The following is a 22,101-nucleotide window of genomic DNA, read 5'->3' on the forward strand; positions in this document are numbered from 1 at the left end:
TACAAAGAGAAAATTTTGGAGTAAAGAGTATTTCTAGGTTATGATAGCATTTTACTGATCCAACCCACTTGAGATTAAATTGGTCTGTATGTGGAACCTGAAATAAAATGATTAATATCTTCAGTGTAATTTTTGCATTTCACAAACTCATCCCATGGGCCAGACTGGACCCTTTGGTGGGCCGGATTTGGTCCCTGGGCCGCATGTTTGAGACCTCTGCTCTAAATACTGTCTGTAGAAGCCATTTAGCTCTGATTTCTGTGTGTCTTAATACCCTGCACGTTTCCTGTTTTTTTTGGGTCTAATGAAAACAGAATGAGAAATGAGTATCTATGCACATTACAATCCTGCAAAAAACAAACAAAAAATATATAAATATTGCCAAAGGTGGCCCAAGACTGTACAGTGTACACAGTCTGAAATATCTGATCTTTACGGTTGTCTGTGTATGCATCAGTGAAGGCTTAAAATGCAGTCTTTATATTGGGATGTCGTCTGTTTTCATGTGTAACTTGCTCAACTTTTGTTCTCCTCTGATGTCATTTAGAAAACTTCAGAAACAATCAATTTCTATTTTCTGCTGAAGAAAAAGCTGAAACAGCACATTATTCCACAGTGAAGTTACCATATTTTATTTCTTTTAAGTGCCATTCATGCATATTGGGGAAGGGGGTGGGGTGGGCGGTGGTATCGACAATTCTAATAACACTTGAGTTATTTTACAGCACTAAACGAATACAAAGAGTAGCTGTGTCACCTCATTGGACAACAAAAGTAATAAACCGTGCAATAAACAAAAAGAGGACAAATAGGAGGAAAAAAATACAAGAAATGACAAAGACAAAATCAAAAAAACAAACAAAAATAAAACACAAACCAAATATATATTATCAACACTGAAACACTGAATGTAGAACCATAGTACAGGTAAAAGGTAGTGTCACACAAAAAGCATTTTCATCACATATATACAATATAGATATATACATACTGTCACCCTCTGATTGGACGATAACAAAATACTCTATTCTTTTCCCTCCTCTCTTTCATGAATAAGACCCACCCCCTGCCTTGATACCCCACCCCCAAGAGGAAAAAAGGGATGATTGAAAAGACATATATGTACAAGCACAACAACACACCAGCACTGAATAAAATAGGCCCCAATCAGCAGTACTTGTTGGCAGTTCTCTCCCATATTGTAACAAGGCTTTTTTTATCTTTTCATTTTTTCCCCCAAATGATAGTAATCTCTCTGGCAGGTACATGTCCAGCGGTAGTTAAAAACATAATTGTCTTTTGAAAAAGAACTTAAACTCACACAAGCAAACACACAAATACACACACGCATACAGACATAAATGAAAAATGTGATTGTGATCCAGTCATTGTCTTCACCTTTTTCCCTTTTAATCTCATCCGTTTGCTTAACTCTTTCCCCGTTGTGTGTTTTCCTGTGACGGCTGATGTGCTTGGGTGCTTTATAAATAGTATCTTCACCTGGAAGAACTGAAACCCACTTAACCTTCACACCAAACCCAGACCCACAGGATGTTCTCCATTTACGGTCCATAGAGTCCTAATGAATACTCACTGATTCTCTTTTTCGCTGCTGCCTTCAGTTGCAGTCCTTTGGCCCACACTCACCTAAAGAGAGTCGCTTTCACTTACTGGAGGAGTATCTCAAATGATTTGGGTCACTCAACTAAATACTGAGCACTAGTAATGAAATTGTGGCAGTTGAAACACAACTCATGGTTGAGATCCACAGGCAATGCGATCTTCCAGACAGCAGACATCCCATATACAAAGAGAACATAGCAAGAATAAGGAGTAGCAGACAAGCAGTAGGAGAAAATAAACAAACTCATTAGCTGAAAATATAAAAAATGGCAGTATCACCAGGTGAAAAAGAGAACTTGACTTCACCTGCACAGTGTTACACTGTACAGTTCAACAGAAGATCTACAGTATAAAACTGGGCTGCATCTAGCTCCAAATGACCTTCTATGTGTCTAAAAGTATGGTTCTGCAATCTCCAATAAACAGTCATGTGAGACTTGAAAGTGCCTTTTCTCACAATAACAAAGACATTATGCAATATCATAAAAAAGAATCAATGATTGTCATCCAAATATGAAATCAAACTACGGTCACGACTGGAGTCCCAACAAGCTCAATGATCTTAAACATGGACACACAGTGTCACAGATGCAAAGCACCCAGTACAGCTCAGAAATATTGCAGAGATCAGAATTCATCCTGTTTACCGTCAGCAGCAGACGATGCCTGATAATGACCACTAGGGGTCAGAGAGTCCGACTGTGAGTGAATGAAGAAATGAATGAATGGCTGAGTGAGGAGCTCTCTGTATCCAGGAGGTGCTTTGCATCTTAAAAATGGTTAAGATCAACAAAAAAAGTGTAAATGTGCAAAGGGCTTTTTAACATAGTGTCTCTAAAGTTCAGCACCTGTCTGAGTGAGGAGTCACTTGTTACAGGACACAGAGGACAGGTTTCCAGAACCGCACATCTGCCTGTTCTGTGCTTGAGAAACCCTTCCCACATAAACGCATGTTTCAAATCTAGTCTTGAATCACTGTGTGCATCTGCTTTTGTGCTCATAGATAGCATAGAGATGATTGCAGCAATCAATCATAGCCCTACAATTACAATAAAACCAAAACACACACACGCACTCACACACAAGCATACATACACACTGTTCTGTATTATGAGTCACATTTCTTAATCTGTTATTATAGCAAAATTTTATGCTATCCTATCCCAACAATACATTAGGCAGTTAATTAAAAAAAATCATATTTCAGTATTGAAAAGGTCAGAAATGGCTATAAACACAGGCTAAGTGTGGCATCAAAACCTCACTTTGACGCACACTAGGTGGGAAATGACACAGTATTTGGATGTAACCAATGGTACAAATTTAAAAAACTGCCTTAGACAACATTAAATATGATGCATAACCTATTGATCATTAATGAGTTGACTCTTACAAAAGGTTTGTTCCAACATTATCTGAGAAGCTAGAATGAGCATTTTATGTTTTACTTGTAAAATGCACAAGCATCGTAAATGTTACATGTTATTTTAAACATTTGTTTAATCACATCAATATGCTTTAAGAGTATCATTAAAAATAATTTTCTTGCAAACCGTTTTTGGCTCATAATGGCTTGTTTAGAAGGATACTTAAAGCTGCAGTGCTGGATAGTTTTTTCCATCATTGGGCTAAAATTCCATCATTACTTTTTCTCAGATCATTAAAGGAGTCCAAAAGGAAACAATACTTCTACCTCTCTGGTGAAAGGTGTTTTCATGGGGGTAGGAGGGTTAAATATGTGGTTAAATAAGTGGTAAACAGCTGTAATCATGGACTGCTGTTAAGATTCTGTCAATCCTGTCTACTGCTCTACTCCATGGCTACAGTTTTCCAGAGACAGTATGAACGATGTCTTATGTTTAGATGTAGTCTATTGATTTGGACCAAAAGGAGAGCGCTGAAGGAGGAGGGTGTGTATTTTCAATTTCTAGTGTTTATATCCCTGATTTCAGCTCCTGCAGCTTTAAACTTTTTGGAGAACATGTATATTTGCTGTTATATATGAGACCAGTTCTACTGTATATAGTTAAGAGCATTTAGCAGAGCATACAATAAAGACTGAAAGAAGGATAAGACTTGCTCTGTCCAAAAGGAAAAAACATGTGTATCAAACTATGCAAGTATAATTAAATAGAAAACTTGATAATAAGAATAGGTTGTTTTTTGGTGGAGTTATATAGAGCAACAATGTCTTGACAAGTATCCACCCACCCAGCGCTGATGTGGCAGCCTCATGTGACAGCAGTACTCTGAGAAGTCAATGTGTTTAGCTGTTACTCACCAATACTTTTCTATTTTCATCGCAGAATAAAGATAAACAGGACATTTTGTGTTAAATTTGGACAAAGCAAGGCTACATGTTCTACCACGCCTCCAGTCTTCATGCTAAACTGTGCTGATCAAATGATCCTGGACCTTAAATACACACGTGAAACCGGTGTTCTTATTTTCAGATCACTGTCAGAAAGAAAACACAAATGATCAACTATTACATTAATGATCAATATGTTATTAGTCTGAAACCAAAGAGACACTACTCATTTGTTTTGTTGTTAAAGGTACAAAAGCTTCTGACTGGTGGAGAAAAAACATTATGGATGCACAAAGAGAACATAAACATCAGATTACTTTGGGATAAATTAATCCAAATGGTCACAAAACGTCACCATCAACTCACACTCATCATAATCACTCATCTTGAAGTGCTTGAGACAGAACGAAAAAAAAAAAAAAACTAATAAAAAAAAGACGTGCTGTACTCCCATGACTGGTTGGATCACATTGGTTGGCTATGATAACAGATCATGACACTTTGTGTGATCTCTCACTCTCCCACTATCTCTTGGTTTGTTTAAGGTCAAGCCTGATTTTACTTTTAACACCCTGTTCAGAACCTCAGCTATTGTAAACCTAACTTTGCCACCAATTCAGCCACAGTGGGGCCCACTTTCTCCCAAAAGTGACCAACAAGCACCATCACATTACTCACAGAGACGGCCTGTGTTTCTTAAAAACAAAAATGAAACAAAAGTTAAAAAAGAGAGATAAACTCATCCAAGAGGCAGCTGAGGCCAATGTCAACACGAGAAGAATTACAAGCTGAACACGTCGCTCAAATCACATAACAGTTACGGAGCGGGGGGAGGGGGTTCGGACTTTGGAAGGCTGCTGGCTAGGGACGGGGAGAGGGCTGGCTGAGGAGCTGAGGAGCATGTGGTTTAGACGTGAATGTGTTCTACTTGTCTCTAGACAAGTACATAATCAATCACTTTAACATGTCCGACTAAATATGATTGTCTTCAAAGTAACATTTCCTAGTTATGTTTTGCTTTTGTAAAAATGTCAGGACTCTTTCGTAGTCCTCTTTCTCCAAAGCTTGTCAAATGTTCTTCTGCATCCCACCCACAGTGGCCTCCTCCTCCTGTGGCCTTTCAGCTCAGCCTGGCTTCCTCTGGCTTCCACCTCCTCCTCTCCTCGCTCCCTTTCCTTTTGTTTGTGAGAAGGGGGTCTAGGGCTACACAATGGAGTCCCAGTCAAAATCATCCTGGATGTCGTCAGCTGGCATGCGATGCATCTGGAAGTTTCTGGTAGGTATCATGTGCTGCTGGTTCATCTGTGCATGGTGTCCTGGAGAAGATGAGGAGGAGAGGGTTTCAGCAGGTCAGAATGGAAAAAATGATACATTCTTGTACATAAAAACAGCATGGACATGGTGACATAATAGCCGTGTGTTGGCTTTGTGTCACCTGTCATGGTGGGTCCCGCGCTGCTCATGGGGGGCATGTGGGGATATCCTGGAGGACCCATCATGGTCATACTCTGTCTGGAGTCCATGTAGAGATTACCTGCAAAAAGAATCACACAAAAAACAAATCTGTAGCTTCTTTTAAAGCAGGAAATACAGTTCAGTTTGAATTTAAGTTATGTATCTAAGCCAGTTGAGTTTGCAGAGGGAGACTGGACTCTATGAAGTGTCACTGAACATCTGTAAACAAACTCCAATAATAGTGTGCCCGTCGGTGACACGCCATGATGTATGCTTTTATTTACATAGAGATTCAGGCTGGACACTCATCCTGCTGCTAAATAAAAATTGAAGTACTACACTGTTTTTATGGTGCGTCCCCAAACAGGTAGCAGTCCTCTGAAATATTCTACTTTGTTTTAAAATGTGTGGGTAGGAGTTGAATGACACCGAGTTTTATATATTAGATATTTCATTTCCGACACCTGTGGAATAGCACAGGGCACAAGCAGAGTCCAAACTGTGCAGCAAACCTACACTGCTTGCATTTTAAGTAACAGAGGGATAAAAGTGTGATAAATAAACCAGACAGACTTATGGGTCTATTTTTATACACTTTTTAGACCCAGAGGTTTAGAATAAATTGCAGCCAGAAGCTGCAGATTTCGTACTGAATATTCAAACTTTTGCAGGAAACAAAAGTTCATAAAAATACAAGAGGGCTAAGATGGTAAATGCCAAAAAGCTAAATAACCACTTACCTCCTTCACTTAGAAACTTTCTTAAATTGCAACACTTGTAGACAAAAGTGAAACCAGCGACACAGTTCTCAACAAAATGTGGAGCAGGAGACAAACCTGTGTTTAGGTGCTGGCTGGGTTTGTTGGGGTGCATGGAACCATGGCAGACAGGAGACTGCACTGCCCCCTGTGGCTGGATTACGCCGGTGCGGGCAAAAAACTGGTTGATGGATGAGCAGAGGTCTGCAATCTGGGTGGGTTCCAGGGACCAGTTGTTCAACTCTGCTTGTCTCATACTCTCTCTTAATCCTTAAGAACATAAAGCACATGTGTACATTTCAACACACCACCACATTCAAATCAGATCAGATCAGAGCTCATGACACTAAGATGCTTTTGTGACAATGAAATGTGTGAAACTGCATCAGCTGACTGTCTAAGGAGTATAAATTTAGTAAACGAGAAACTAATTTACTCACATGAAGCAAAAACTTTCTTGTAATATATTTTCATTATGTCAGTAACCTTCAGTGGGTGATATTTAAAAACATCCTACCTTGCAATCCTAGACTATAATTGGATAAACTGACCTGCTGAGCTCAGTGTTTTGGTAATTAAACTTGAAGGCAGTGTTATTTAATTGAAGAGCTCAGTTTAATTAAACTCATAATCAACTCTGGTGTCAACACTTCAGCACTCAATCAAAAGCTAGGGCACTACACTACTATCAGCTCACTATAAATGTTTTTTTTTTTCCTTCTATTCATACTGTATGTGGCGACAAAGAGGGCAGATCTGACACAGGCAGCTAAGATTGAAAAAAATATTAATGGCACAAAAATAAATTAATGTACTATTAGAATATTTTTAGATACAGTCACATCTACTAATAATGTCTGTACCGCACCTTGGAAAGGTGAAAGGTCGACATCAGCCCAGTTATAGCTGCTAGCAATACGACAGCTTTCTTTCAGTGCATCCAGATTTGGGTACCAGTCAGACAGTATACCTGCAAACAGACACAGCAGACTATCTGTAACAGTACAACATAAAAGAAGCACACAAGTCATTTTGCTTCTAAAAATTCACTCTTGGGGTAAATACATGTAGTCCAAATCACATAGTTTACTGACAAGTGCACATTACTGCCGCTGCAACTGTCATTTACTGCATGTGATATAAAGCTGTACATTGTGTTCAAATTTTTATAGTTGTGAAGGTAGTCTCAAGGTGCACCTTAATGAATGACAAGGTAACACCAAATAAAACAGTTTATCAGGCTGTTAAATGTTTCAGTTCTGTGTGTTAGCCACTAGGAGGAGCCACTTTCCTCTATAAGGGCTGCTGTGCAGAGTCACTGGATGCAGCATTGCTTTGTTCTCACTAAGGCACAGATAATAAATCAGATGATGATTTACTGTTAAGCACCTAAAATAATTTCTCAATGCTTCATGAGAAAAAAAATGAGGAGTGATACAAAACAAACTCAGCCATAAACATGTGGATGTGTTTGCTCATGTTCACTTGTGTCTGTATGATGAAGAGGATGAGGAGGAAACAAAACAGCGACGCTGCATCGGAGGAGAATGACAGATAGCGAGTCTTACCTGTGTTGCAGGCCATCTGTTGCTGGGTAGGATGGGGCTGATGGGAGAGGCTCTGATGCTGCTGTCCATGTTGAGAAGGGTGCTGGCTATGCTGCGTGTGCTGGGAGGGGTGTGGCGTGTGTTGCTGTGGGTGCTGGCTGTGGGACGGGTGCTGCGATGGGTGCTGCCCGTGTTGAGAGTGCGCAGCATGCTGGGGGTGCTGGGAGTGCTGTTGGTGCTGTGGATGCTGTTGGTGCTGACTGTGTTGGCTATGCTGGGCATGCTGGCTGTGTTGGTTGTGTTGGTTGTGCGGCCCACCGTGCTGTGGGAGGTGCTGTGCGTGGGGTGAGCCGTGGCCAGGGTGGGCTTGGGCAGGATGGGACAGCGGCACCTGGCCACTGTTGGCTGAGTGGCTGTTTGGGTGGCTGTTGGGTTGGTTGTTTGACAGGCTGTTCTGATTGTTGATGGTGCCACTCGGGGAGTGCTGATAGGAGCAGGAGGTGTGGGTCTGCTGGGAGGACTCTGACGGTATACCCATTAGACCTGAGAAACAATATACCAAGAAAAAAGGGGGGAATGTGATGAAATTATAAGTCACTTGATTTTTTTCTGTCTAGGAAAATTACAGAAACTGCGTCAATAACTGGTTCATGTTGGTTGGTAAATATAAATTATGGATTTGTTCCATTTGAGTAAATTTGACAATTTTCAGATTTATCCTCCCACTTTCTTGTGGATTGCACAGTATAAATTTTGGTATTGGACTACCAGTAGAACTGAAGAGTTATGTACATTTTATTATTAATGTACAGGAAAAAAATTAATAACGACAGCTACTCCTATAGTGTATTTAAAAAGACAAGTACTAGCAAAAACAACAGAAACACATTTTAACTGCTAAACATTTAAAGGTACTATGGTCCTGAGAGGAAAAAAAGGGAAATATATACATAGAACATAGGGATACTGTACAGAGAAGAGGTCATCATTGTAAAATGGAGGGGTCTTAAATGAAACTGAAGGGTTTTATTTGACAACAAATATTCATTTGAAAGTTATCAGGTTTTTGTAAAATTATCTGGCTAATATTCCCAATTCAAAAATTAAAATGACCATTTATTAAAAGTACTATAAAAACATTAGTTTTGGCCTCAGCTGGTGAGAATAGGATGCACTGATCGACGTGTACTGAGAATGGCCCGTTTAAATATCATGACAGACACAGAGCAGGGTCTCTACATGTAAATCCAGCTACTTCAGACACATCTCTTAACATCTTACAGTAGTGGGACCCTTGCCTACTGTTCTTAAGTACAAGTTCTATACTTGAGACAGGCCAGCTGCCATTTTGTTGTAAGAGGGAATGACTCAGCATCAGTTGTGTCTCTGAGGTTCATGAGCCCAAGCTGCCATCGCCTCTCTTCAGCTACGCAGAGAACGCAGGATTGTCTTTGACAAATTCATTGTGCTGCTGCTGCTGCATGGCTCTTCAACAGACATGACTGGAGCATGAACATCTGCACACCCAACTGCAATCATCTGAGTGGCAGGGAGTGGTCTTAAGAGGCCCTGTCCTTCACAGCTTTGGCACAGTAAACCTATTTCACTGGAGTGCTTTTAGAGCTGACTCCAGCCCTGCACCTCCACAATCGGCACGTAACACTCACTGCAGGGGTGACAAAGGTGCATCGCTTATCAGCACAGAAAGCCCATTGTCCAACCAGGGAAATACAGAAAGCAATTAACGTGGCACCAGAAAAATAATGCGAGCTCATTACCTATTATCAAAGCCAGTGAATTAGCTCACTGTCTACAGCGGCGGAGTGTGAAATCCTCCAGCTCGATTATTTACGCTTTTTAATTGCTAGAGCTTGTCTGACTAAGAGATTTCCCTTTTATGCGCATAAAAAAGGTAACAACTTTCAACTAATGAAACATAGATGATAGATTAAAGGAGAGCAACTCTTTGAAAACATTAGCATGAAATGCATTTGATTTGTGAAAGTAGGTTATACACAGAAAGCTCAGACTACTTTGCACATAACCCCACTTGTCAAGTGCTCTTTGTTTATCAGTCAATCAGATTACAAGCAAAAGTGCATTTTGTTCTGCAGGGACTCAGGCTTTTGGAGAGCTACCCAGTGCTACATATGTATTATATCATACAAATCCCCCATCATAATGACAAATGAACCTCATTTGGACAGATTTACTGAGAACTTTCTGCTCCCTGTAACCTCCACTACTCCTCTGTCGAGCCTACATAGGAAACATTTCAAACATGACAGAACGCAGATAGCTTTCATGTAATTTGAGGAATATAAAGATAGGAGGTTGGTGTATTAATGCAGTGATGTCTTTTTACATCCCCTGATGAAATATTTAAGACATGAACTTTCAGGCTGTGCTTCTGAATATGAAATGAGTCCTTTTCTATGTGGTTCAGGCAGAAGGCCATGAAAATGCTCAGTACAGACTTGCACTATAAGGTAGTCAGCCTGTTGAATACCTGCTCATTTCTCAGTAAACCTAATTAGTGTCCAAGGATTCTCCATACCCACAGCTGTTAACAACAAACCCACATTAGGAAAATCATTCTGAAAGTCATCCTGTTGCAATGTGCCCCATTGATAAGTGAAGCTTAGGTTTTCTATTAGTTTTCCACTTGATTCTCCCATGAGGGCACTCACCTTGTTGGCTGAAGGACTGCTCAAAAACAGACTTGTAAAGGCTGCGGAAGGAGGCACTGAGATCTTCAAAGTCAGAGAACAGGAGCTGCTTGTCCCTCTCTGGCATGTTGTACTGGGATTGGGGGGGCTGCTGGAGGCTCATGGACTGGGACACAGGCTCTGGGTGACTGGTCACCTGAGAAAATGAAGACGGAAAAACAGTTCAAGCACTACAAAGGGGAATAACATTAATTCCAAAATCACATTTGATGGTTTATTTGTGAAATATTTGGTGGAAAACATACACTTCACTGACTACAGCTCTACTACATCTGCAACACTGATTAAAGGAACTACTAATCCTACTAGAAGTGCACTATAGTGTTCAAAGATACACATCAGTTATATACATACTTTTCAAAGATACTCGTCATGCTCATCTGGTCATGCAGCCACAAAAACAGAGAACAGAAAACCTCAAGGACATTTAATACAAGATACTGGGTTAAGTGAAACATAAATGTCAAATCTGAAGATGGTTTTCTTCCTCTAAGACATGAATGTAAGAATGTTTGTTTCTGTTTGAAGAGGTGTCAGTAACACCACATGTGAAGAACAAATTACACAAAGTGCAACAATCTAGGTCAGTGCTTAGTGCCTTGGCTCACACAACATTAAGAGAGCAACTCAAATGGACACAAAGCCAATACTCAGGTGGCCAAGCAAAATGTATTTAAAACAAAATCAATAGCAATATCTTGTACAAATAAGCAGCCATTTTATCCATGTATTTGTGTGGGCAGTCAATGTTTTGCACTGCCCCTGGGTGTGAGACAGCGAGCACTGTTCCCTCCAGCGAAGAGTTTCTCTATGAGATTTATCACAGCAAGGGCAGCGATGCAAAACCATCGCTGTTTCACAAAGCAGGACCCGACCTGTGTCCACTGTGGGCTAGCATTACAAGAGAGGTCACGTCCAATTTTTTGATCATAACATCTTCCTCTTCTAAGATGTGGGCTGGCTGCTCAAGTGCATGGCTCGCAGTCTGGCTTGGGTAGAGTGAAGAGGTGATAATAAAACCAGAGTGTTTATTGTGAGCTGCTGCTTTGGCTGTGTGAGAGAGAGAGAGCACATCCATCAGACTGAGCCGATCGATGCCCAGCGCCTGGAGCAGGGAGCACTCTAGGATGCGGGAGGACCACACCAAAGAGGGGGCATCTCTGGTGGGAGGACATCAGAGCAAGCGCTTCTCTTTGTCTGGCTTCCAGAAGTGTGCACATTTTTCTCTGTTTCCCTTAACCCCCTTCCTGATGTTGCACTCTAGCGCATGTCCACCCTCAACCTCGGTCTATTGCTGTCTACAGCTGGTTCCTCTGAACACTGCCTCCTGGGGCTTTCTGATCAGATGAAATATGGGATACAGTACATTTTCTTAGTCTGGCAGTGTTTCATTTTCATTCACTTACAGGCTCTGGCTCCCCCACAGCTTGAAAAATGTAGATAAAGTGAGAATTTATCATTTGGCCTTACTGCTTAGTGCTCAAAAACATCAACTACATCACACTGGTATAAATATCTTGTTATAAATATCTATCTAAGAGACAGAAATCAGAAAACTTACCATCTTAAACTTTCACCTAATATGCTACAGCTTGTTTTGTCTTTCTAACAGTATATAATGCAGGTCCACTTATTTTCTGGTATCAGGGATTCGACACAAGGTCCAAGTTATATATTGTTTAATTTCATCATGCATGTTCAGTCTTCCAAGTGTCAGTCTCAGGTCTGTGTGTCAAAGCTATTAATACTTGAGCTCATTAGAGTAGAGTGCTTTTGATATAAGATGGTGTGAAAGTGCAGGGAAAATTACATGTACAGCTACTTTTTTGATTGTGGCTGCTTGTTAAAGGGTGATGATGCTGCTGCTTGTGTCAGTGTTCCCTTTATAGTTTGGTCTGATCAGTTCAACCATACTTTGAAACTAGTTAATTACGCTGTTTTCTGAGTATCTCACTGGAATCTGAAATTAACCTGTTCAAAATCCATTCAGAAATATTACCCACCGGTCATTTTCATATTAGTTCCAAAACATAATGAGTACCTCCACATGTCTAGTTTTGTCTGAGTGAAGAGTGTTTGTTGGTCTTACCGGTGTATAGCTGTGCACACTGCCCACACTGTTGAGATTGACGGAGGCCAGACTCTGATCAGACAGGCTGTTGTTAAGGCTGCTTCTTGGACTATCACTCCCTTCCTGGTCTGTGTTGTACAACGCCACCTGAAACACATACATGTACAAGTGTTTATTTTCTCAGTCACAAATGCTTCCTGTTGTCAATGTCATCTCCTCTCTTGCTGATAGCAGAGTATGTCAGCATTTGTTGAGGATAATAGGCATGGAAGGTAATGTTGGTCTGTACTTGATGCATTTCGCTATGGAAATATAATAGTTGTGTGTGTCTACTGCATGCAATGACATGTCATAATAGCAGAGTACTTTCTTTAGCACTTTTATTGAAAGTGTGTGTGTATGTGTGGGTGTGGGTGTGCGTGTGTGTGTGGGTGTGCGTGTGGGAGACCCAAGGTGCTGCTCAACACCCACCACAGTCACTCAGGAGATCTACCTCAACGTGTAAAGGGGTTTGGAGACAGCTGAGACGTTCCCATCACTAAAGGTCACACTACTGGCGATGTCAGCCACATCTGCTCACCAAGCGCAAACCCGTTTGGGACAGCTAACAAAAGATTTCAGTGCAGCCGAGACACTGACCTTTCAATATAGCAACGAAAACTAGCCCAAGCACTTCAGGACGACAATCTTAATTATCATCTAACAAGATTTACCCCTCCCACCCTGCCCAAATAAAGTGCGCTGTCAGACAATTAAAACAATAGTAAGAATGATTCAGATAATGAATATAATGATACCCACAGAGAATAATAAGTGTTGAGTTTTGTATTGTGAGAAAGGAATGGCAGTAATTCACTGATGGTGTTTCAGTGGAAGAGGGCCTGGCATTCTAGGACTAGTGTGTGTGTGTGAGTGTGTGTGTCTGTCCATGACTGAGTGCAGCAGGGTGGCTTCTGCTCATCGCTGTGAGTGGAACAGAGTGGGCTCTGTGCTCGGCACAATGAGACAGCAGTGGCAGTATCCTGCAGGCGGCCAGATCGGCCAGGCCCTGCCTCTCAGCACCAGCAGTGAACTGAAGCCTGTTGTCTTTCTGTTTAGCTGCCACTTGCTACCACAGAGGCCGCAAGGAGGCAAGGAAAGCCTGGCAACCTGGCTACTTTCTCTTTTTAACTGATTGGCCGGCTGACTAATACTTTGGTCTCAATCCAGGATGCACACATGCAGAGCTGAAGCATCCATTAACATTAAGCTTTTAATATGGAACCTGGCTTTTGCAATGGCAGAATGAGATAGAAAAACTGTGATTTGAAAAAACACAAATGTTGAATCCAGGCAATACTTTTGGTGGAAGACGCGTGAGGCTGAGGAAACAGAGAATAGGAGGGTAGTAAGAGACGCTCATTAGGCTTCTCTAGCCTTCCTCTACTCAGTGCAGGCTTGGCTCCAGTGTTCATTAGTGTGAGGGGGAATTCAATGAGCAGCTAAGACTGAAAGCTTAAGCACTTCTACAAAATCAGCCTTACAATGCTAATCAAAAACAGTGTGCCAAAGAAATATAAATGTTATGTGTAATGAAGTCATAAAACAGGCTTTTAGCCTTAAGTCTCTCACCGCAATCTATTTTTACTCTACTCACCCATAACGTGTGATGATTTCAAAACCTCACTGCTCTGTGGTTTACACAGACCCCAAAGTCCCCAGAGTAAAGACGCCCACTCAAGCACACACTGTCACTGACGAACACCCATTCACATCTCACCCGCATATGTACTGATATGCATAAACATATGACACACGCGCACACACACCCTTTTATAGAGCTGCAGATGTGCATAAAGGTAGGATAACACACAGACATACACACAAAAACAGACACAGGCAAGCATGCTCATACAAGCAGGAGCGGCTCCACAGTAAATACTGTGTATGGTGTTAGCTAGCAGGCAACGAGTCAGGGTTCTATTCTTAGCAGTGAATTAAGTAAAAAGCCAGAGGTGTCTTTTACATGGGGGCCTAATCTGGAGCATGAGACATGGATTATGAAATCAAAGCAAGATTGGCCCAGGTGTCTCCTACAATGCCAGCCAGTGCTCAGCACAATCCCTGTACGCAGGACTAAACAGACAGAGAAAGACAGAGGACTAGACGAGTAAGGGATATGTGTGAGAGAGAGGAGAGAGAGACAGAGAGAGAGAGAGAAGAGGAGAAAAAAGCCAGACTATTCATCAGCAAACACACTTCCCACAATCCCCCTTTCCCTACATCATCACACTTCAGTGCCAGTGCTTCACATTCATGCCAATGTTTAGGGCTGCCTCAGAACACAACCTTTGAGGGGGAGAAGAAAAACCTGAGTCTATGTGAGAAAGGTGCAAGAAAAAGAGAGGGAGGAAGACAATCTTGTGAGGAATGTCGACAGTAGAAAGAAAGAAAAAAGAGGTTCTTGCTGGTTCAGTAGTCCTACTGCCAGCGTCTCCCATTGGTCTATCTGAGAAGGCGGGAATGGGAGAGAGAGACTGGAATAGAAAGGGAGAGAGAAAAACACAGACAGGGAATTCCTGTGGCTTGGCACACTGCACCGAAAGAGGCGTGGCCTGTCATGTGTTTACAATGTAAGACAGTGAGAAACAAGCTCTCAGATCTGTTGCTATTCCACTTTTTCTGCTCACTTTGTCACATTAAATGGTTTGTCTCACAATCAAGTGAAACAAAAGAAGCAAATAAAAACTTCTATTTGTCAACTTTTATACTCGGAGAACAGTTTCTTTTGGCTTATTTTAACATTATCTGCACTTTTTTCTTCTGAGGTATTTGACTGATGTATTCTATGGCAGGAGCCCAGACATGTAACTGTCAGCTCTTTACATTAGGGCTTCATTACACAGTCACTTCTAGTGGAAACTGGTGCTGAGGCAAGTGCCAGTTTGTGGTCATCAAAGAGGAAAGGGGGTCATCTATCTTTAAACTGTGGCCTATGAATCTGTCTTTAACAGGAAGAAGAAAAATTATATGTTCTATAGAAACAGCTCCTGGCTAGTTGTCAATGAAACACTAGTCAAAACAAGCCGAAACACTGTAACATACTCTACATACATGTGCACACAAGTTGTTAACACACGTCAACATATGCTCAGACTTTCACCTCACACTCATAACTTAAGAGCCCCGTCACACACATCCACAAAGTCATCGTTCACATGTACACCCCTGTTCACATTAAATCGCTTTTTTGTATTGCTTGCAGCAAATGAATAAGCGACTCTTGTAGGCTTTTTAAAAGTACTCTTGAGAGCTGGCCCCACTGGGCCCAGAGGATGAGAGCTTAAGGTTAAAAAGCCTATTTAAATTTCAGAGTGAGCAGTACACTCACAGCTAACAGCTAGCAATCCCTGTAGCTTTGCTCTGTGATGTACAAGTGTTTCTAAGCTTTTACACATATTAAAAAAAAAATACTGAGAGCAGACGGAACCAGCAGCAGGGGTGGTCACATGTAGTGCAGTGGTATAATGTGGTCACCGAACAAGCAACTAGACTGTGGGCATCAACTTCCCCTACAGGTGTGAACAGAGAAACCCCATGCATGTGAAGTATCCTATTGCAACGGTGCACAGGACTGCGTAAGGTCTATCAGGTTGCAAAGCACTAAGTATCAGTGTAAGCATCACATTGTTGTACTGAAGATAACAAGAGCCTGCTGCCTGTTGTTGTAGAGGAAAACGGTGCTGCACTGCAGATAGTTGTGTATTTTGGTGTGGGTTGCATTGCAGAGAAGCTTTAGGCATATGAGCATGTGCTTGTGTGTGTTTGTGTGCGTGTATCTCCCCTCCACTAGAGTGCTCCTCTCTCTGTGGGGAATAGTGCTGTAGGTGGTTGGAGAAGTGGGTGGGGTCAGGGTGCAGCCGTGTAGCCAGGTGTGTGTTGGAGCTGGAGGCTGGATGGCTGGCTGTAGTACCTTGTTAGTCACAGTGTTGATTGCCAGCGTTGGAGAGGCACTTCCAGAGATCATACACTCCATCCCCAAAGACTCCGACTCCAGGCTGTACGGCGTAGAAGCCTGTGGGGGTTGGGGGCAGGATGTGGAGGCAGATATAAAAAAAAAAATTAACACTATCCAATTATCCAACTGTAGGTTGCAAAGACATGTAGCATGTTTGTGACAAATCTTTAATATTTTGCTCAGAACAGTTTCAGATAAAGCTTGATGTTAAGGCTGTACAATATTATGAAATATAACATGTAACAACGGCAAACTATCTATTGTTTCATATTATGCTTTATAGTTATTTCATCCTACTGCAAATCACACTCTTCATGGCAGTATTTTTTTTAATCATCTGAGTGGCACTTTGCACTTTTCAAATGTTTGCTGGCAGGAAATGGGCATGAAGGTAACACAAATAAACATGGAGGAGAGAGAACGCAACACAAGTGAATTCAAAACAGGAGCAAGACTGACCAGCTGAGAAAAAACAGTTTTTTTTTAACCCAAAAGAGGGATTTTTCTGTTGAATGGATTTGGCTTGAATAAGTAAAGTCTGACATGAACCACAAAACAGCATTTTGCAAATGATGTCACAAACTGGTCCAAGTCATACCCCACTAACCTCTTTTACTACCTATGTAAGAATCAGGTCAAACAGTACAGTCAAAGTTACATTTTTAATACCTATATGGATTTATTTTGACTAAATAATACCTAATAAAATTATTCATTCGAAATAATAATGTGGGATGTAATAAGAAATCCATGTGGTCATTGTCTATAACCTATTTGCTCTCTGAATTTCTATTTTCTGGTGCTATGTCATTTTATTAGTCACTATCTAGTGATTAATCAGGAGATGACAGTTTGGTCATAATGCAAAACCTCACTTCATTTAAAGACAAAAAGAGAGAGAAAAACAAGACATATGTCATGTGAGAGAGTAACACCTTTATTTGGGTCATGTTTGAACTATGCTTTCTGCAAAGACGGAGACGGCCCCCATCCCCAGTCTCACCTTCTACCCAAAACACTTATACACACATGCCCTCTGCCTTCTGTATAGACCTACTGTTGTGAGAGATAACTCTGCCATGCCTGTCTCCCAAAACTGCTTACTGTAAGAGGATTGGCTGCCAACAATACCATTTTTAATTCATGATAAACATAAATGAGATTTCACAAACTCTCAATTTCAATGTCTGAGTCTCTTAATGGAATGCCTTGTAGGCAGACGCTGTCTACGAGGGGGGAAGGGTGAGCACAGTGCATGTGTCCTACAGAAAATACACTCTTCACTTGGTGTGTTCTTTTGTGTTATGCCTAAATGAACAAAAATGCATCAGAGAGCTTTAGTTCAAAGTGTCTGTAGAGGAGGATATTTAAAAAAAATAAATAAAAAAAATGGACAAATCCCTGAACCTTTACATCTTTTATGTTAAACATCACTCTAACACAGAGAGGATGACAGGTAAATGAATGTGATAGTATTTTGAAGCTTTAGGGCAAGTACATGACCAGCATGTTCAATCTGATGTCATTTCTGTGCATGTGGATGTGTGTGGTAGAGACAATGGTCTGTGTTAGCATGTGGGCAAGAAGCTGCTTTGCCAGCTTAACAGAATCCTCCCTGCTTTTAAGCCTCTGGTCAGCCACATTGCAGGGAAGGAGGAGACAAGAGCCTGCTGCGCTGGGATGCCCCAGGGCCAGGTCAATCTGAGCAGCTCACTAAACCTGTACAGCTGTACGCAAGGCTGGACGAAACTCATCCATAATTAAAGACAAAAGCTCCTGCTCAGAATAGCCAGCGCACAGCTCTGCATTAATTGATGTTTGTTAAAAAAAGTGAGTGCAGTATGTAATGTATGTAATGGCTGCCTGGGGCATAGTTTATTAATAAGGAGCCCACTTCATGACAGGCTAGCGAAGCAGCATGGAGAGGCAGTTACATAAAGTCTGAATATGAACTCCTACTGAGTCTGTGTGTGCTTGTTTGCATGTGTGTGTCTGCATGTGGTAGAGAAAGAGTAGGAGAAAGTGGGAGTGAAAGGAGGGCAAGAGGAAAAGGAAACTGAGGGTGAAGGAGAGAGGGAGAGAAATAGAAAAAGGACAAAGCACATTAAGATGAAGATGCAGCTAATGTTGATAACTCTAGAGCAGCTGTCTCTCTAACATCACACTCACCCGTTCTCCAGATCGTGGCCTCTTCTTCGGCCGTGTAGGCAAGGCGTCCTCTTTTGGGTTGGTGTCAATGGCCCAGTAAGAGCCCTGCAGAAAGAACAAAACACTATGAGCCAATAAAACATGCATAACTGCTCTTAACCGATGGAACTAGATAAAACATGGAGATCAATGCCACTCTCAACTCTGCTTGTTTAAATTCATTATCAGGTGCCTTACACTGACTCATGATCAACTTTTTTTTTTTTTTTTTGGGGGGGGGGGGGTCCATGGCATTTCTAGAATTTTAACCAATATTTTAACTTACTGCTAATATTTCAAATCTTATTGACTTGTTCATGTTACAAGCATTACAACTAGCGCAGTTGTCATTTTTCTTTTGTGAAATGATGTTTCTTCCTCTCCACCATGACTCCTTGTGGAAAGTTTCAAGCAGTGTCGATGCACGAGTTTGACACCATTGTTTTGAAACTGTCAAAAAAAAACATGCCAGCCTCAATACAAGAAACTGATGAGCTCGGAGGCACATGATACCAGTGTTGTGGAACCATTTCTCAACTGATGCTGATTCTCAATTCCCATCCTTATTTTTCACGTGACACACAAGGCACATTTACACACGACAAATTTGACAACAGAGGCATAAGGTGTTTGGCCGTGCAAGTTATTTGTATGGACACAGTATTATTTAAAACGCAAAGGCTCCATCTGCTCTGATACAGTGAAGGCAGTCTGTCCCATCAGCGCTAAGCCTTTATTTGAGTTGATAGCTGTGTTTTCAGAGTGTGGGTGGGCTTTGTTAGTAAGAAAGGCTTGGCTTTTCCTCCTCTGCGGCTGCTTCTCAATGAGAGGCTGGTGAGGGCAGCTGGTGGTGGTGAAATGCTAAGCCTTTCCTGAAGCTGTACTTCCTCAGCCTCAGGTACTGAGTCAGTGTGCTGTTGCCAAGGATGAGGGCTCCTCTGTCTCAGCCCAGGAAACAAGGCAGCGCTAGCCCCGCCGAGTTGCTTTCTTCTAAGGTGTGAGCAAGGCTAATCAAGGAGAGAACAGTGGGGCTGGCTCTGGGGCTGCAACTAGCAATTCCACAACCAGGCTGCATTATTTATCTTTGCATTCGGCCCCATTTAATTTATTTTTCAATGGTCTTCCTCCTCGAATCCAACAGAAACGTAGCTTACAGTTGTTAAAAATGAGATTTTTACCCTAAGGCCCTGCAAGTTCTGAATTTAGTTTTAATATTTCATATGACCCCTGATAAAATCTCAATTGTCAAGAGAAAGTGAGATCAGGACCTTTAAAATTACTTCCTTAGCAGAGAGAATAATTGATATTTCTATAAGAAATTCACTGAACAACAGGAGTGCCCATGGAACAAGCTGTATCTCAAGTATCTATAAAATAACTGCAGTACACACAATGGTGTTCTCTTGTTAAAGCCGGCTTTTCTGTTAATATTTTCACAGCTCACACATACACCACAGCTGCAACAGTTAAAATGAAAAGCCAGTGTTGGCCTATATTTGTCAGGGGGTTAAAATTATAAGTTTTAATATGTGCAAGGCTTTGGGGTCAATTAACATTTTCCTCAGAGGGAAGAATAATTCACGGCACAATTAACCAAAGATGAAGAAAAATCTCATATTGATGTAGTATAAAAAAAAAAAAAAAACAGCAGAAACCTCATTATGCTTCCCATGTTCTGTACAAAAGGCTTCAGTGAACAATGATATGTAAAGGTGCAAAGAAAAGGGACTCCACATGTGAGCCATCATTGTGCAGAGGTTAAACGCAAGGGAGTTTCAAAATTAGGAATCAAAAAGAAAAAGCGAGTGACATTTCATTTAATTGGGGGGGGGGGGGGGACTTTAAGTTAACCCTCTTGGGAAAGGAGTTTCTGCATTTCCCTACACCCACCCCCAGAGAGTTGGCAGGAAAAAAGAAAAACATATAAAGAGTCATTGAATTATTCACAAATATACTGCAATATACTGTAGCAATGCCAAGCGAAGTGTGTCCGTGGAGTCTGGGGGCAACAACATAACAAAACCACAATATTCTCTGCAGTAAAACAAAGACTGGAACCATGATTTTTTGTTTCTCTTATAAAAAACAGATTCTGATAAGGAGGCACCCAACCTGCTTTGTTACTGTCAGTGACACAGCTTATTTTCATATATCACCATAAATGATGTCATGTACTTCCCCTTTAGAGTGTAAATATAGTAAGGACAAACACAGTAAACATGATGGTTGTCCAGGCAACTGTAGACTGAGACATTAGACCAATTAAAACAGTTTATTAACCTGAGCCTTTATGGACAGCGTTTCCACCTCTGAGGTAGAAAAGGTGTGTATGTACAATGCCAACTGTCATCTCTTACACCATCTGAGAGGGAGAGACAGACAGAGAGCGACATGACTCTCCTATCTCATCCAACCAGCAGTTCTCATATTCCTGCCACATTACAATATTGATGCAACATATCAAGAGCGGCTAGCACCTCTTTGAAGTTGTCTTCAGGGGGGAAGGGAGTGAGGAAAATTCCAAATTAAACATTAAGGATGCGAGCATGTTGGCCATGCATTTGGAATGGGATCCATACAGCAATAGATTATTTTGTATTTAGTGGAGCAGCTCCCAGGAGTGTCAATATCAGAGGATTACAGCAAAACATGAAATTAGCATTCAGTCCCCATCCTCTACACAGCTAGGCGTAGCTCTTCATGCATGTGTCGGTGTGTGTGTGTAATTATTTGTACGGTTCCCTTAGCATATGTAGTGTATGCTCTGACAGTGCTAGGATGAAATCTGGGTTAGGCTACATATGGTTAGACCTATACGCACACAACATCATACTAAATAAAGGCCCATAGGCTTGTCATGAACAACCCAGCGGATCAAGGGACCCTACTTATCAGGTTGATGCCACTAGAGATTGTGGGGTAAATCATGCTGAAAAAGCAACTGTAGGTGCTCCAACTGAGATTCAAATGTCAAATTAACATGTTGGACTATACATCCTTTCACAGAGAGAGAAAATGGGTAATAGAGAGCTCAGACTCCAGGCTGCAAATGTAGTAAATGAGACCTATTATTTTTCCTGAGTGGGTTCAGCACCTTGAGTAAATACCTCAGGGACGCAAGATTCTGGAAATGACTTCTACCCTGTTAGGGCCCCTTCTCTGCCAGTCTTTGGCTTCTTTCCCTAAACCACATCTGTCTGTGCTAGTCCAAAAAAAAAAAAAAAACAGAAAAAAAAAAGTCTCTTCTTACGTTTGAAACCCAATTCTGAGGGGGTGGGAGGTTCATAATAGATTACGAGCATGCCATGCATTTCCAGACTGTCAGCCCTGGCAGCTATTCAAAGGTAACATTTTTCTAGCAGAGATTGAACATGATACACAGCAAAAAAATGCTGCAAATTCCGCCAGCTCCCTGCACCAGAT

At 41.4% G+C, this 22,101-nt stretch overlaps 1 protein-coding gene across 1 annotated transcript in view; it reads right to left on the reverse strand.

The window, feature by feature from the left end:
• Nucleotides 1-609: 609 nt before the first annotated feature.
• The window catches only part of foxj3 (forkhead box J3), a 75,422-nt gene continuing 53,930 nt past the window's right edge, over nucleotides 610-22,101 (reverse strand). Inside the window, exons 4-12 of the mRNA XM_030134270.1 lie at nucleotides 18,661-18,744; nucleotides 16,447-16,548; nucleotides 12,513-12,641; nucleotides 10,385-10,559; nucleotides 7,716-8,237; nucleotides 7,016-7,117; nucleotides 6,226-6,417; nucleotides 5,370-5,468; nucleotides 610-5,250 (exon numbers count right to left, since the gene is read on the reverse strand). Coding sequence (XP_029990130.1) covers nucleotides 5,138-5,250; nucleotides 5,370-5,468; nucleotides 6,226-6,417; nucleotides 7,016-7,117; nucleotides 7,716-8,237; nucleotides 10,385-10,559; nucleotides 12,513-12,641; nucleotides 16,447-16,548; nucleotides 18,661-18,744 — 1,518 coding nt within the window. The 3' untranslated portion in view covers nucleotides 610-5,137. The remainder of the gene's footprint in view (nucleotides 5,251-5,369; nucleotides 5,469-6,225; nucleotides 6,418-7,015; nucleotides 7,118-7,715; nucleotides 8,238-10,384; nucleotides 10,560-12,512; nucleotides 12,642-16,446; nucleotides 16,549-18,660; nucleotides 18,745-22,101) is intronic.

Source organism: Sphaeramia orbicularis, chromosome 5, assembly GCF_902148855.1.
Source record: "Sphaeramia orbicularis chromosome 5, fSphaOr1.1, whole genome shotgun sequence".
NCBI lineage: Eukaryota > Metazoa > Chordata > Actinopteri > Kurtiformes > Apogonidae > Sphaeramia > Sphaeramia orbicularis.